This window comes from Oryctolagus cuniculus, chromosome 1, assembly GCF_051225735.1.
Source record: "Oryctolagus cuniculus isolate XC-2025 breed Fujian yellow rabbit chromosome 1, ASM5122573v1, whole genome shotgun sequence".
Classification (NCBI taxonomy): Eukaryota; Metazoa; Chordata; class Mammalia; order Lagomorpha; family Leporidae; genus Oryctolagus; species Oryctolagus cuniculus.
The window spans coordinates 48,103,568-48,119,516 of NC_142867.1; the positions used below are offsets into that span (position 1 = coordinate 48,103,568).

The 15,949-nt window shown below is 42.8% G+C and overlaps 1 protein-coding gene across 10 annotated transcripts in view; it reads left to right on the forward strand.

Annotated features, from left to right (window-relative positions):
* HPS5 (HPS5 biogenesis of lysosomal organelles complex 2 subunit 2) overlaps positions 1 to 15,949 on the forward strand; it is a 50,551-nt gene that overhangs the window by 11,268 nt on the left and 23,334 nt on the right. For all 10 annotated transcript variants that reach the window (XR_016230662.1, XR_011388123.2, XR_011388128.2 and 7 more), the window contains exons 7-10: positions 5,496 to 5,708; positions 6,006 to 6,077; positions 12,726 to 12,814; positions 15,400 to 15,578. Coding sequence is in view for 6 of the 10 variants with exons in the window: in XM_008275123.5 (XP_008273345.3) it covers positions 5,496 to 5,708; positions 6,006 to 6,077; positions 12,726 to 12,814; positions 15,400 to 15,578 (553 nt within the window). In the remaining 4 variants the exon portion in view is untranslated. The remainder of the gene's footprint in view (positions 1 to 5,495; positions 5,709 to 6,005; positions 6,078 to 12,725; positions 12,815 to 15,399; positions 15,579 to 15,949) is intronic.

A 15,949-nucleotide genomic window follows, 5' to 3' on the forward strand; every position in this document is an offset into this window, starting at 1 on the left:
CTTAGAAGTTATATAGCTCAAACCACTTAGCCAGTTTTACAGATGTTAAAAAGGACCCAGTAAGGGAGGCAGAGGTGGCTGGATAGAGGAGGGAAAAAATCTGCATGAGTCAGCTCTTGGCCTGGGAACCCCAAGAGGAGATCAGGGGTGTACCCTCAGGAAGGAAAGTGGGGTCAAGCCTGGCATCTCTAGGACAGAAAAACAGGGGCCAGGAGGTTGGAGCAAATGAACCCCATGGCACCCTCACAGCCCCACTTCCTGCAGGCTGAGGGCCATCGGGAGCCCTGCCTGCTCTGGCAGGACTATCCTTAAGTTCCAGCTGCCTCCCCCAACAATGCTGGGTTTCTGGCACAGCCTGGACCAGGTCATCCCCCATCCCCTACCCCCCAATCCTCCACCCCCACCCTACCAACAAAAAGAAAAAAAAAAGGGCCGGCGCCGCGGCTCACTAGGCTAATCCTCCGCCTAGTGGCGCCGGCACACCGGGTTCTAGTCCCGGTCGGGGCGCCGGATTCTGTCCCGGTTGCCCCTCTTCCAGGCCAGCCCTCTGCTGTGGCCAGGGAGTGCAGTGGAGGATGGCCCAGGTGCTTGGGCCCTGCACCCACATGGGAGACCAGGAAAAGCACCTGGCTCCTGGCTCCTGCCATCGGATCAGCGCGGTGCGCCGGCCGCAGCACGCCGGCCGCGGCGGCCATTGGAGGGTGAACCAACGGCAAAGGAAGACCTTTCTCTCTGTCTCTCTCTCTCACTATCCACTCTGCCCGTCAAAAAAAAAAAAAAAAAAAAAAAAGAGAAAGGAAAAAAAAAAAAGGACCCAGTTGTAGGGAATCTGATGTGGGAAAGTAGAGTAGAGGTAACTGAGACAATCCAGGCAGTGACTAAAACAGGTATTAACTGAACTCTACTGCCAGGCATGGGCTTAGTGCCAGGAGAGAAGGCCAAAGGCCTTGATTGAGTTGTGTTGTTGTTTTTTTAAACTTGTTTTTATAATTAATAAGATTTTATTAAAGATAAAAATTGGGTACAGAATATTTGGGAACTTGGTTGTGAAAGTCATGATTTCATTCTTTTTCTATGGCTGAGTAGTATTCCATCGTGTATATGTACCACAATTTATTTGTTTTTAAAGATTTATTTATTTATTTGGAAGGCAGAGTTACAGAGAGGCAGAGGCAGAAAGGGAGAGAGATATCTCTTCCATCTGCTGGTTCCTCCCCAAATGGCCACAATGGAGCCAGGAGCCAGGAGCTTTCTCTGGGTCTCCCATGTGGGTGCGTGAGCCCAAGCACTTGGGCCATCCTCCAGTGCTTTCCCTGGCTATAGCAGAGAGCTGGAATGGAAGAGGAGCAGCCAGGACTTAAATTGGTGCCCATATGGGATGCTGGCACTGTAGGCAGAAGCTTTACCTGCCATGCCACAGCGCTGGCCCCCCACAATTTCTTTATCTAATCATCAGTTGATGGGCATCTGAATTGATTTCATCTTAGTTATTGTGAGTTGAGCTTCTATAAACATGGAGGTACAGCAGATCCTGTCTTTTGCAGCAAAATGGATGCAGTTGGCGACCATTATGCTTAGTGAGATAAGCCAGTCCCAAAAAGACAAATATCATATATTTTCCCTGATTTGTGGTTACTAATATGCAGAGTACAAAAAAGTATATGAGTGAAATTGACATTTTGAGATTTGATTATTGTGTATAGCCCTTGTCTATACTCTTGAGTAACAGTGGTTTTTATACTTACTCCTTGTTGAATTCTTTATTTAGTAGAGGGCTAAACTTGTGATTATAAAGTAAATTAAAAGTATGTCATTGTAAAAATTAAAAGAAATCAGGAAGGAAGAGGAAAGATGGGAGCAAGGGAGGGAGAGAGGTTGAGTGGGAAGTACCATTATGCTCTTAAAACGATCTATCAGATAGATACAATTTGTTCCCCTTTTATAAATACAAAAATATTTTAACAAAGAAATTAGGGCAGCCTGTCTAGTAGGGGTCCTAGAGGAACTTAGAGCTTTCCATAAATACACCTTTCCAATGTCATTGAGTGATAGGTTTTGCTCTTCCATTCGCCTTATGTTTGGAAAGATGGTAATGAAAATGTCTGTTATTTTGTTTGTTCCCCCTCTGAAATCTGACAGGAGGATTCCCAAAGACTTGCAGTGAGCCGCCTTCACTACAGTTTATCTGATCTCAATTTGATAAAGGCACAAAGGTCTAGGAAAGCAAGCTGTCTACTTCCTCTGATAAAACAGTATCCTTTAGGCAGGAAAGACCACATATGGCCTATTCATATGGGTGAAATGTTACTCTTATTCCCCTTAATTTTCAAAGGTCAAATAGATAATAAAATCTTTTAAGATTTATTTATTTATTGGAAAGTCAAATTTACACAGCAGAGAGAGGAGAGGCAGAGAAAAAGAGAGGTCCTCCATCCGATGGTTCACTCCCCAGATGGCCACAACGGCCAGAGCTGCGCCAATCTGAAGCCAGGAGCCAGGAGCCTCCTCTGGGTCTCCCACGTGGGTGCAGGGGCCCAAGGACTTGGGCCATCTTCCACTGCTTTCCCAGGCCATAGCAGAGAGCTGTATCAGAAGTGGAGCAGCTGAGTCTCGAACTGGTGCCCATATGGGATGCTGGCACTTCAGACCAGGGCGTTAACCCATTGTGCCACAATGCTGGCCTGATAATGAAATCTAAAGTAAACAAGGAAACAAAAAAGAGTTTTTGAAATTGACAGATTTTTAAAAAAATATTTAATTTATTTATTTGAGAAGTAGAGTTACAGAGAGAGACAGATCTTCCATCTGCTAGTTCACTCCCCAAATGGCCGCAACAGCAGGAGCTGGGCTGATTTGAAGTCAGGAGTCAGGAGCTTCTTCCAGGTCTCCCATGTAGGTGCAGGGACCCAGGCACTTGGGCCATCTTCCACTGCTTTCCCAAGCTAAAAGCAGAGAGGGACATCACAAGTGGAGCATGTGGGACATGAACTGGCGCCCGTATGGGATGTTGGCTCTGCAAGTGGAGGCTTAGCCTACTATGCTACAGGGGCTGCCCTGCTGACTTTCACCAAAATCTCCAGGGTGGAGCCAGAGGTACAATGAATGGCACAGGAGTGTATTCGAGGTAGCTGTGAAATACCAGAGTGGGGAACAACTTGGAAAGAATCCTCTGTGTCAGTGTTCCAAAGGTCCTCAGCTTTTCTCACCTAGGGAAGTTTTCACCAGTCATTTTCTTTTTCTTGGATCCTGGCCAGCTACCATGTTCCTAAGGCCTATTCTTCCTTAAAAGTTTATTATGGGGAATTTTGAGCATACACAAGAGAAAATCGTATCGTGAACCCGAATGTATCCATTTCACAGGGGTATAGCCAGAGTTTGATGACAGAAACATAGAACTCATTGCAAAAACAACATCTTTTAGATAAACCCACTGTCTGTTAGCTAGAATGCAGTTTTTAGGGAAATGTACAGTACAATAATTTTTTTTTTTTTTGACAGGCAGAGTGGACAGTGAGAGAGAGAGAGACAGAGAGAAAGGTTTTCCTTTTTCCATTGGTTCACTCCCCATTGGCTGCTGTGGCCGGTGCACTGTGCTGATCCGAAGCCAGGAGCCAGGTGCTTCTCCCGGTCTCCCATGTGGGTGCAGGGTCCAAGGACTTGGGCCATCCTCCACTGCACTCCCGGGCCACAGCAGAGAGCTGGACTGGAAGAGGGGCACCCGGGACAGAATCCAGTGCCCCGAATGGGACTAGAACCTAGTGTGCCGGTGCCGCAGGCAGAGGACTAGCCTATTGAGCTGTGGCACTGGCCAGTACAATAATTTTTTAAAAATTATTTATATCAAAAAGTCGGGGTTTTTTGTTTGCTTCAACCTTTCCTTCCAACAAGTAGCATTTAAGAAAAAACAGTAGGATTCCTAATAACTAACAAAATAATAGATAAAAATTTACTTCTTCTGCCGGCCATTGTCTAGTTTCTATCAGTATTGAGAATGAACACGTTCAGAATCGTGAATAGAACAAAGAAAGAATTACGCGATGATAGAACACTGGATAATAGGACCTGATGATACAATGTCAAGTTCTGGTTCTGCGTCTCTTTAAACCTTGCTGAAGGTCAGTTTCCCCACTAGAATATAGTGATAGTTTTGAGGATTAACAAAGATAAGGTATATGAGAATACTTTACTCTGTGCTTGTTGCATATTCTTTGAAAATAAAGAAAACAAGATTCATGAGTATACAAGTAAGACAGTAAGAAATATATTTTATTTTGCAAATAAGGAGAATAAATAATAATGCCATTACTTCTTATCTTGCTCTATATATATTTCAAAGCACTTTTGTATCCATGTTCTTGAAATAAAGCATATGTTATATTTTTATTCACAAAGTAAGTAAATACAGCAATATTTGTGGAGTTACCTGAGGTAATATAGTAAATTCATGCCAGTGAGTGTGTTAGACCATTCCCCAGTAGGAGACACTCAGTTTCTGGAGTGTTGGCAGTGCCGAGTACTTTCTGTGGGCCAGACACTGCGCTGCACACTAACAGTTCAACTAAAGAGAAATAGGAAATAGCCTTTGTCCTGAAAAGTTGTAATCTACTGTTCAGAGAGACATCATTGCTGTATATAAGGTGGTAAGCACCATGAAAACAGCACCAGAAGCTTGGATTCAGCCTATGGGAGTCAAGGACATTTCTCAGAGGAACAGGGATGGTGCTGTCATGGAGCATGGGTATCAGAAGTTTTTAGGAAGAGACCCTCTCCACACCACTGTTACTTTCTGTGTTCCCAGGCCATGTGCTGAGCTCTTTGGTATGTCTAACTCAGGTAATCTAAGGCGACAGAGATCCAGAAGACCTGGCATTTTGTGGGAACAGTGAGGAGTTTATGGGGTGTTTATGATGAGGGAGTGACTGGAGGGCAGGGTTGGAGAGGGAGATGAGAAGCTTCCAGGGAGTGTCCAGAAGGCATGTTGCATGTGAGTGGGTATGCAGTCAGTAGGGTTCAAGGGTATCTGAGATGCTTTGGTAGCCCTCACTTTGTAGATTTGTAAAGGGCAGTCCTCTTGATTGTAAATATTGATCATATACCCAGTAATGTTGCTTATTTCTCTTACTAGATTGTATTTAGTTTTGGATTATGTTGGATTACCTCTGTGTACAATAGTGTCATCCACACATATTGACAGTTTGTTGCTTAAAAGAAAAAAAAATGCCTTAATCAGTTTTTTTCATATACTTCTGAGTCCCTCATTTTGCAGATAATAAGCTGAGTACTAATATGAAGTGGTTTGGTTCCTGTCACAGAAATAGCTGATGGCAAGATGGAGCCAGAGCCATATCTTGACATTTCCATTCTGTAGCTCTTTCCAGGAAATTGCTAACGTGACATTAGCAAGTGGACCCTTATTGGCAGTGCCGACTTGTAATGCTGTGGCTTTTTCACTTTTCTGTAAGTAAATGTGCTTTCTCTTCCTTTCTGGGCATTAGAGAAAAGTTTTGGAAAATTGGAAACAAGGAAAGAGATGGAGAATATGGAGCTTGTTTCTTCCCTGGAAGGTGCTCTGGGAGCCAGCAACCTCTGATCTATTGTGCCCGCCCTGGCTCCAGGATGTGGGAAGTGAACTTTGATGGGGAAGTGATGAGTACACATCAGTTCAAGAAACTCCTCTCATTGCCGCCTCTCCCTGTGATCACTGTCAGGTATGGTTTTTAGGAGTGATTGGAATTGTTAGAGGAATTTACATGGAGGGCTGGGATTATAATCTGATATTCTATGTGTGTATTAAATACTTTATTATACTGGTTTTAGAATGGAGTAGACTTTTTATTAAAAGAGTTAGAGAAACCAAAAGTGTCTTTTATCAATCATCTTTCCTGTAATGGATGAATCAAGTAAGGGAAGGTTCGGTTTGATTTTTGGGGTTTTTTTGGAGGCAAGAGTTTCCTGCCATTGAGAAAAGTGTGATTACGTCATTAACAGATGTGTTTACTTCCTAGATCAGAACCTCAGTATGATCATACAGTTGGCTCCTCCCAGTCTTTGTCTTTCCCCAGACTCTTGCATCTTAGGTAAGTTTCTCCTTTGATCCTCAAAATAAAATGGATGCTTAGCTTTTTCCTTTTGTTTCCTGTTCAGAAGCAGGTTTTTTGTTTGTTTGTTTGTTTTTGTAATACTTATTGGTTTATTTAACAGGCAGAATGACACCGAGAGAGAGAGAGAGAGAGAGAGAGGGAGTGCGGGCCTCCATCTACTAGTTCAGTCCTCAAATAGCTGCAAAGGCTAGGGCTGATCCTGGCTGAAAAAGAGAGCCTGGCATTCTATCAGGCGTGTTAGCAGAGAGCTAGATCCGAAGTGGAATAACCAGGACTTGAACCAGTGCTCTGATATGGGATGCTGGCATCACAGGTGGTGGATTAACTGGCTGTGCCACAATGCTAGCCCCTAGAAGCAAGTTTTTAAAATTGTTTTAGCTATGCTGTGGCGTAGCAGGTAAAGATGCCGCCTGCAGTGCCGGCATCCCATATGGGTGCTGATTTGTATCCCAGCTGCTCTACTTCCAATCCAGCTCTCTGCTATGGCTCGAGAAAGCAGTAGAAGATGGCCCAAGTCCTTGGGCCCCTGCACCCATGTGGGAGACCTGGAAGAAGCTCCTGGCTCCTGGCTTCAGATCAGCACAGCTGTGGCCATTGCGGCCAGTTGGGGAGTGAACCAGCGGATGGAAAACACCTCTCTCTCTCTCCGCTTCTTCTTCTCTCTTTGTGTAATTCTGACTTTCAAATAAATAAATAAATCTTTTTTAAAAAAAATATTTGACTAGTCTCAAAAAAAAAAAGATTGTTTTTGCATTAATTTAATTTTGGAAAGTTAGGAAATAACTGTGTTACTTTAAGTGTTCTTTATCTAAGAAGAATGAAAGGATCCTAGAAATATACTTCCCTTTCCAAACCAACTGGACAGTTTAAGTGCCAGGGAACTTCTGGCACTTAGAGCTAAGAGCTATAGGTTGTGTTTTCTCAATCCCCCTACCTGGTGGAAAGCTGTAATGAAAGCAAGTCCCAGGCTGAAATCGCCACACACAAGTAGAAGCACATAGCTAGCAGGCACAAAAATGCTGTAGAACTTGTAGAACTTGTAGGCGTGATGAAATTTCAGCTGTCCTTTAGGGACTCTGGTAAGCATGATGCGTGGAAGGTCTGCTCCAGGCAGTTCAGCCACATGCTAATGTCAGGGTTCAGCTAGCTCTCTAGTTGGCAAAACCCACAGTTACATAGCAACTCAGAGTGCCACTCTCAAGGTGTCCGCTGCTGGGCTTGCCAGTTCTTACACCTGGTTCTGAGGGAAGCGGTGCGAGTTTTTGATTTACAGCTAACTGCATTGTCTTGATCTCTACTTATTTCATCAGTGAAAGATATTTCTAATATCCCTTAGGCTGACTAATAAGATCTTGAATGCAGTTTTGGAGAATATTATGCAAAGGTTGTTAAAATGTACACTGAAGTGTAGACTCTTGATTGGGTTCTTTCAAAGGCCAATTGCTCATAGAAAATGATTTTTAAAAAGATGTATTTATTTATTTGAGAGGCAGAATTATATATAGAGAGAGGGGAAGATATGGAGAGATCTTTCATCCACTGGTTCACTCCCCAGATGGCCACAATGGTTGGAGCTAGACCAGTCTGAAGTCAGGAGCCAGGAGTTTTATCCAGGTCTCCCATGTAGGTACAGGGGCCCAAGCACTTGGGCCATCCTCTGCTGCTTTCCCAGGAGCATTAGCAGGGAGTTGGATAGGAAGTGGAGCAGCCAGGTTTTGAACTGGTGCCTATATTGAATGCTGGTGCCGCAGATGGCAGCTTTATCCACAAAGCCACAGTACTGGCACCTCTGCTTTTTTTAATTAGAGAGACATTTATTCATTTATTTGAAAGGCAGAGTGACAGGGTGAGAGAGAGACCAAAAGATATTCTATTTGCTGATTCTAATTGCCTATAATAGCCAGGGCTGGAATTCCATCTGGGTCTCCTACACGGAATGGCAGAAACCCAAGTATTTGGACCATCATTTCCTGCCTTCCCAGGTGTGTTAGTAAGAAGCTGAATTGGAAACAGAGGAGCCAGAACTTGAACCACCTTTCCTAAGCAATGTTTTAATCTGCTGTGCCACAGTGCCAGCCCAAAGTAATTGGGTTCCTACCACATACCACATGGGAGACCTGCACTGAGTTCCCATCTCCTTGTTTCTCTGCCTCAGCTGCTGTCAACCAGCAGATTTCTCTCTCTCTCTCTCTCTCTCTTTCTTTCTTTTTAAAGGTTTATTTATTTATTTTTGAAAGGCAGAATTACAGAGAGGGAGATGCAGAGAGTCAGACGTCTTCCATCCTCTGGTTCACTCCCCAAATAGCTGCAACAGCTTGGGGCTATGCCTGGCCAAAGCCAGGAGTCAGAAGCTTCTTCCAGGTCTCCCACATGGGTGCAGGGGCCTAATCACTTGGGCCATCTTCTACTGCTTTCCCAGATACATTAACATAGAGCTGGATTGGAAGTGGAGCAGCTGGGACTTGAACCGGTGCCCATATGGATTGCCAGTTGTGCAGGCAGCAGTTTAACCTGGTATGCCACAGCACTGGCCCTTCTATTTGTATCTCTCTCTGTCTCCTGCCTTTCAAAACAGAAAACAATTGTAATGTTAACTAATTGCCCCTAAGTGTGAGATTAAAAACTGATTTATGTATATGTCATATGGTCTACACTGAAGTGGTTAAAAATTAATTCTAGCAATATAATATATTAATAAATCCATAATTTACCATGAAAGTTATTGACAAAAGATAGCTATTTGTCCATAATTAGATAAAGCATAATTTTAAAATCTTCCTTTAGCACTCTTCTTTTATGATACTTATTACAGATTATAACTATATACTCATGTAATATTTATGCTTTTTTTTTTTTTTACCTCTAAAAGGTAAGCTCCGTGAAAGTTCCATGTCTGTTTTGCTCGCTACCATATTTTCCGTGCTTGGCCTAGTACCTGGCACGTGACAAACACTTAGATACCTGTTGGCTGTTGTGTGACGTCTGGGCTGTGGGGAGGTCCCTTACCTTATGTTTTTCTAATAGCTGGACCAAGTAGGCTTGGTTCTCCCGGTAGAGTTATTTTTTAGAGTTTAGCTGTTAAAAGGTCCTGTTACTGTCCCTAGTGTTGCAAACAAAGCTTCTCATGTCTCTGCCTTCTCCTCAGCCTAAGCAATTATTAATGCCACTTTGGATACTTTGTTGACTCCTGCAGCAGGCTTGGTCTGTTGTCACATTCATGTATTATACATTTCTTTCCCAGCACCAAAATCGCAACTTCTTTACCATGGGCACAGTGCTAGGCACAAAAAAAGCTCTCAACAAATAGCCAACTCAACAAAGTTTAAAAAAAATGAACAGGAAGACTTCTTTTTGTTACTGTTTATTTACTTTTTCCCCATTTATATCCTTGTGTCTTTTGGTACCTTCACTATCAACCCATAAATCTCACAAGGTGACATCTTTCTATGCTATATTTTATTTTCTTTTGAGTATATAGGTATCTCTTTACTTGATTTTTTAAAGGAGACATTTTAAAGAAATTTATTTATTATTTTAGTTATTTGCAAGTCAGAGGGAGAAACAGAGGGAGAGAGGCAGTCAGAGAGATAGCGTCCATCCACTGGTTTGCTCCCCAAATGGGCCAGGCCTAAGCGAGGATCCAAGAACTCAATCTGTGTCTCCCATTTGGGTGGCAGGAACCCTACTAATTGAGCCTGTTGCCTCCCTGCATGCACATAAACAGGAAACCAGAATCAGAAGCGGAACCAGGACTTAAACCCAGGCTCTCCCATATGGGATGTGAGTGTCCCAAGTGGATGCTTAAGTGCTACTCCAAACACCTGCCACCTTTCTTTGTCTTTTTAAACAATGCTGTTAGGCAATGTTCCAGTCTGTTTATTATCAATGAAGGGATAAGTGAAAGGGGAATATATGAATTGCAAGTGTTAACTCTTATTTAGGTCCCACATTCCCATTTAATCTAGGTTGCTATTTCTTTTTTTTTTTTTTTTTAGTTTTTGACAGGCAGAGTGGACAGTGAGAGAGAGAGACAGAGAGAAAGGTCTTCCTTTGCCGTTGGTTCACCCTCCAATGGCCGCTGCGGCTGGCGCGCTGCAGCCGGCACACCGCGCTGATCCAATGGCAGGAGCCAGGTGCTTCTCCTGGTCTCCCATGGGGTGCAGGGCCCAAGCACTTGGGCCATCCTCCACTGCACTCCCTGGCCACAGCAGAGAGCTGGCCTGGAAGAGGGGCAACCAGGACAGAATCCGGTGCCCCAACCGGGACTAGAACCTGGTGTGCTGGTGCCACAAGGCAGAGGATTAGCCTAGTGAGCCGCGGCACTGGCCTAGGTTGCTATTTCTGAGAAATGTCTCATACTGAATTTCAAGTAAAGTTATCAAAACCAAGATATTGTATCTCTCAACTCAAGGGTCCTCTGATGCCTTGTTTTTTTTTTTTTTTTTTTTTTTTTTTTCTCCTCTGAATCTTGAAAGTAGCCTCCCAGTTTTACTCACTTTGGACCAGAATTCTGACCATTTCTTTGATCATGTGACAAAGATTATTTTCCTATGAGGATAATGATCTCTCTTTCATATTGAAAAAATGGTTATTATTTATGTGAGAACCCAAAACCTGTCAAATATTCCCCTTAGTTTCATTGCCATATGGAACTCTTGGAGACATAAAGGAAAAAATAAATGGTCCTGTTCTCAAGGTTGTGGTTTTTTGGAAAGATATGGTTTATTTCTATAGCAAGTTTCAACAATAAAAAATAAGAGTTGTGACATGATTAAGTGCTGTAAGGGCAGAGATGACCAGAACAAGATTGTGTGCAGGAGGAGCCCATTGCTGTTGGCTGTAGGTGGATTTCAGATAGGAGCAGAACTTTTGCTGATCCTTGGGATGTGATGAGAGTGAAAACATTATTAAGCTGGGGAATGCACTGACCAGAGGTAAGAATAGAAAGTTACTGGTGGTATACATAAAAAGCAACATCCTTGAGAGAGGGAGATACTTGAAATATACTCATGTTAATGTCAGCAAATGAGTATAGAAGGAAATGAGCAGAGATGGAGAGGAAGGTGGAGAACCAAGGAAGTGTAGTGTCCTAGAATCGGGGGGGAGGGGGGGTGAGATTTAGGAGGAGGAAAAGTCAGCAGGCTTGGCCTCTCTTTGGGGGTCAGGAACCTGGAAATGGGAGTGGAGTTTGGCCTAAACAATTTAGAAGTCTGTGTCCCATATTGCAGTGCCTGGCTTAATACTCAGCTCTGACCCCTGGCTGCAGCTCACTGCTAATGCAGCCCCTGGGAGGCCGCAGTGATGTCTCAAGTAGTTGAGTTCTTACATCCATGTGGGAGACCCAGACTGCATTCCCACCTCCTGGTTCCAACCCCTGGAGGGACGTTTGTGGGCATTTAGGGAGTGAACCAATGGATGGCAGCTCTCTTTCTCTGTTTCCTGCCTCTCAAATAAATACTTTTTTTTTAAAAAGCCTAATTAGATGATTCTATGGGCCATATTAAAAGAAAGAAAAAAAGCAAAAGCAGTCTATGCCTTTCTGAGAATTCGGTCAAACTAATCGGAATTCCAGATAACAGTGGGTGGATCAGTAACAGAGGAAGTAGAGTCTATTAACCACAGAGAGAAGAAGTCTTAAGTTTGAACTCAGACCATTCTTGGTATAAATTTGAACTCGTCCATATTCGCTGAGTGACCTTGGACGTATTATTTCATCTCTCTAAGCCTGTGTTCTTTTCTCTTCTCTTCATCTTTTTTTTTTTTTGAATGTAAAGTAGGAGTAATGCATACACCTTGATAAGCAGCTACGAAGTTACATGGTATAGGAAGAGCCCTTACTAAAGCTCTGGCACATAGTTGACCAAGGGCTCTAAGCCTTTTTTTCAACTATACAATTAAGGACATCAAAATATTGCCATTTGAGGCCAGCGCTGTGGCATAGTGGGTAAAGGTGCTGCCTCCAGTGCCGGCATCCCATATGGGTGCCAGTTTGAGTCCCGGCTGCTCCACTTCCAATCCAGCTCTCTGCTGTGGCCTGGGAAAGCAGTGGAAGATGGTCCAAGTCCTTTGGACCCTGCACCCACATGGGAGATCTGGAGGAGGCTCCTGGCTCCTGGGTTCAGATCCGTGCAGCTCCAGCTGTTGCAGCCAATTGGGGAGTGAGCTAGCGGATGGAAGACTTCTCTCTTTCTCTTTCTATGCTCTCCTTTTCTCTCTGTGTATCTCTGACTTTCAAATAAATAAATAAATTTTAAAAAATATTGCCATTTATATAAGTGGCTTGCCAGTATAGTGATGGGTGGTAGCATTTTAGTCTTCGTTTTAAATATGCCCCTTTTGGATCACGTATTATTCATCATATTTAACAAACAGATAAGTAGTCTGTAAGCTTTTCTTCTTGCAGATACCAGCCTTTTGTTTTTCTAGGAGATAGTGTATATGTTTCTCAGTTTGACGTCATTTTATCAGTTGTTGGTACAGACAGGAAGGAGGTGTTAGGAACTGATTTGTTGGATGACTGTTATTTTCTTTGCATGGTATGATTTCACTCTAAATAGCTAATGAGAGGACTTCTGTATCCTAGCAAACTCTAAATCTCTTGACTTCTTCCATTTTCTCCTGCAGTGAACATTGTGTGCTGACCTGGACAAAAAGAGGAATTTATATTTTCATTCCTCAGAATGTTCAAGTTCTTCTTTGGAGTGAAGTCAAAGGTAATTGTATTATTATTATTATTTAAGGATTTATTTATTTATTTGAAAGGCAGAGAGAGAAAGAGACAGAGATAGAAATAGAGAAAGCAAGATCTCCCTCTGCTGGCTCACTCCCCAAATGTCTGCAGTGGCCAGAGCTGGGCCTGTCTGAAGCCCATAGCCAGGAAGCTCCTCTGGCTCTCCAGTGTGGGTACAGGAGCCCAAGTACTTGGGCCATCTTCTGCTGTTTTCCCAGGGTCATCAGAAGAGGAACAGCTAGGACTCAAACCCAGCACCCATATAGGATGCTGACGCCACAGGCTTAATGTGCTATGCCACAACACCAGCCCTGAACAATTTAATTATTGTAGGAGAAGTCTCTTGGGGTATAAGAAGCTGAAAAATAGGGTGTGAGAGCATTTCTTTTAAAGATTAAGGTCATAGGTATTTTCAATTGTAAGATACTTGTCAAACATGTTTTTATGAATTTGTATTCAGCTGTTTATTTTTTCATGGATAATTTTAAGAACAATCTTCATTTATGTTTAGATATTAATGACTACTATCAAAGAACAAATAGGCTAATATATTTTAAAAATTTTACTTATTTTCTTTTTTTAAGATTTATTTATTTGAAAAGCAGAGTTACAGAGAGAGAAGGAGAGATATAGAGAGATCTTCCATCTCCTGGTTCACTCTCCAAATGGCTGTAATGACCAGAAGTGGACCAATATGAAGCTAGGAGCCAAGAGCTTCTTCCGGGTCTCCCACGTGGGTGCAGGGGCCCAAACACTTGCCTTTCTTCCACTGCTTTCCCAGGTACATTAGCAGGGAGCTGGATAGGAAGTAGAGCAGCTGGGACTCAAACCGGTGCCCATTTGGGATGCCAGCACTGCAGGGAGCTTTATCTGGTTTACTACAGCACTTCCCCCTATTTATTTTCATTTTTTTGAAAGGTAGAGAAACAGAGAGACAAAAAGATAGAAAAGATCTTCTAGTTCACTCTCCAAATGCCCACAATAGCTGGGCCTCACTGAAGTCAAGAACCTAGAACTGAGTCTGGGTCCCCCACATGGATGATAGGGACACAAGTACTTAAGTCATCTTGAGCTAGACCCTGGGGTGTGCAATTAGCAGGAGCTGGATGGGAAGCAGAGGAGCCAGGACTTAAACTCTAACATGAGATGCAAGCATTCTAGGATGGCAGCTTATTCAGGGCATCAAACGCTCAGCCCACATGGGTTAATCTGTTTCCCTGCTAGACATTTTGCTTTGACTCCTGTTTTGTGTCTCAATAATTTGGGATTCAAAAAATCCTCGCTGGAACAATAACTGTTATATGTGACAGAGACAGGGAAAATTTATGTCTGTATTCTTTTGGATAAAATCAGAAACAAGGAAAATCTACCTTTTTTAACATTGCTGCACAGTAGAGAGTTTATGTTCACCTTTTGTTTTTTTTTTCTACTTTTCATATAAAAAATAGAAACCATATTTTCTGGTGGGATCATCATTGGCTTCTTATAGATTAAATTCCTTACTGATGTCTCTTGAAAACTACTTTTCAGTCATTTGCAGATGTTCTGCCAAGATAGATGTTTTCTCATGAAGTGTTTATTGATGTTCATACTGTTGTAAAAATCCACTCATTGAGTATTGGGTTGTAACTCTCAGAAACAGTCTAGCCTACAGTGTAGATTTTTAAGATTCCAATTCCTTTTCATGGAAAATATCATTTTTTTTTTTTTTTTGACAGAGTGGACAGTGAGAGAGAGAGACAGAGAGAAAGGTCTTCCTTTACTGTTGGTTCACCCTCCAATGGCCGCTGCGGCCGGCGCACCGCGCTGATCCAAAGGCAGGAGCCAGGTACTTACCCTGGTCTCCCATGGGGTGCAGGGTCCAAGTACTTGGGCCATCTTCCACTGCACTCCCTGGCCACAGCAGAGAGCTGGCCTGGAAGAGGGGCAACTGGGACAGAATCCGGCACCCCGACCGGGACTAGTACCCGGTGTGCCGGCGCCGCAAGATGGAGGATTAGCCTAGTGAGCCGCTGCGCCGGCCTGTTAAAATATCATTTTAACCAAGGATTTTATTTATTTAGAAAGAATTTTTTAAAATTTAATCAGAGAGACAGAGACAGAACTCCTATTCCCTGGCCTACTCCCCAAATGCCTGCAATGGGGAGCTAACAAGAGCTGAAGCTGGGAGCAAGGAACACAATTCAGTCTCTCAGTTACTGGAGCCATCAACAGTGCCTCCCAGGGTTCAGTTAGCAGGAAGCTACAATTGAGAGCTGGACCCTGGGATCAAATCCAGTTATTCTGATGCGGGATGTGGCTATCTTAAGTGAGATCTCAACTATTATGAAAATTGATCACCCTTAAAGATAGGATTTTAGATCAGAGAAATGTGGTTCTTTCTCCATATCTTTTATTCTTGATCTTTTAAGAGTAGTGTTAAAATATGACTTCTTCATTGAAATGCAATTATAAAAAGAGATTAAATTCAGTCAAACCAAACCCTATACAAGGAGTGAATGGATAATTTCAGCCCTTGCCAACATTGAGAAGGAGTGTTTGGTTAATTCACCTGCATGGTTTTTGTAGATATTCAGGATGTGGCTGTCTGCAAGAGCGAGCTGTTCTGTTTACACCTAAACGGGAAAGTCTCCCATCTCTCTCTGTTGTCTGTGGAGCGCTGTGTGGAACGACTGCTACGGAGAGGCCTATGGAACCTGGCTGCTCACACGTGCTGTCTTTTCCAAAATTCTATCATTGCCAGCAGAGTGAGTCAGAGCTAGACACTTTTCACATGGGTTGGTAAAACCATCTGGATTTGTATACAAAATTGTTTATCTATTAGCCTTGTCTGTATGACCTATAGTACTGCAACCCTTCTCCAAAGGAAGCATGACAGATGTTATCTCTGGGTTGGAGGAGGGTAAGGAAGGGACTCTTTCCATACAGAAGAATACCATATTTACCCACAAATTTATTTGAATTTCAAAACTCCTTTTTAATGTTTGTGTGAATGCTTATTCTTAATTAAATTGCTAATTCCTAACATAATTCTCATTAAGTCTTATCCTAGCTTTTTTTTTTTTAAGATTTATTTAATTATTTGAAAGTCAGAGTTACACAGATAGAGAAGGAGAGG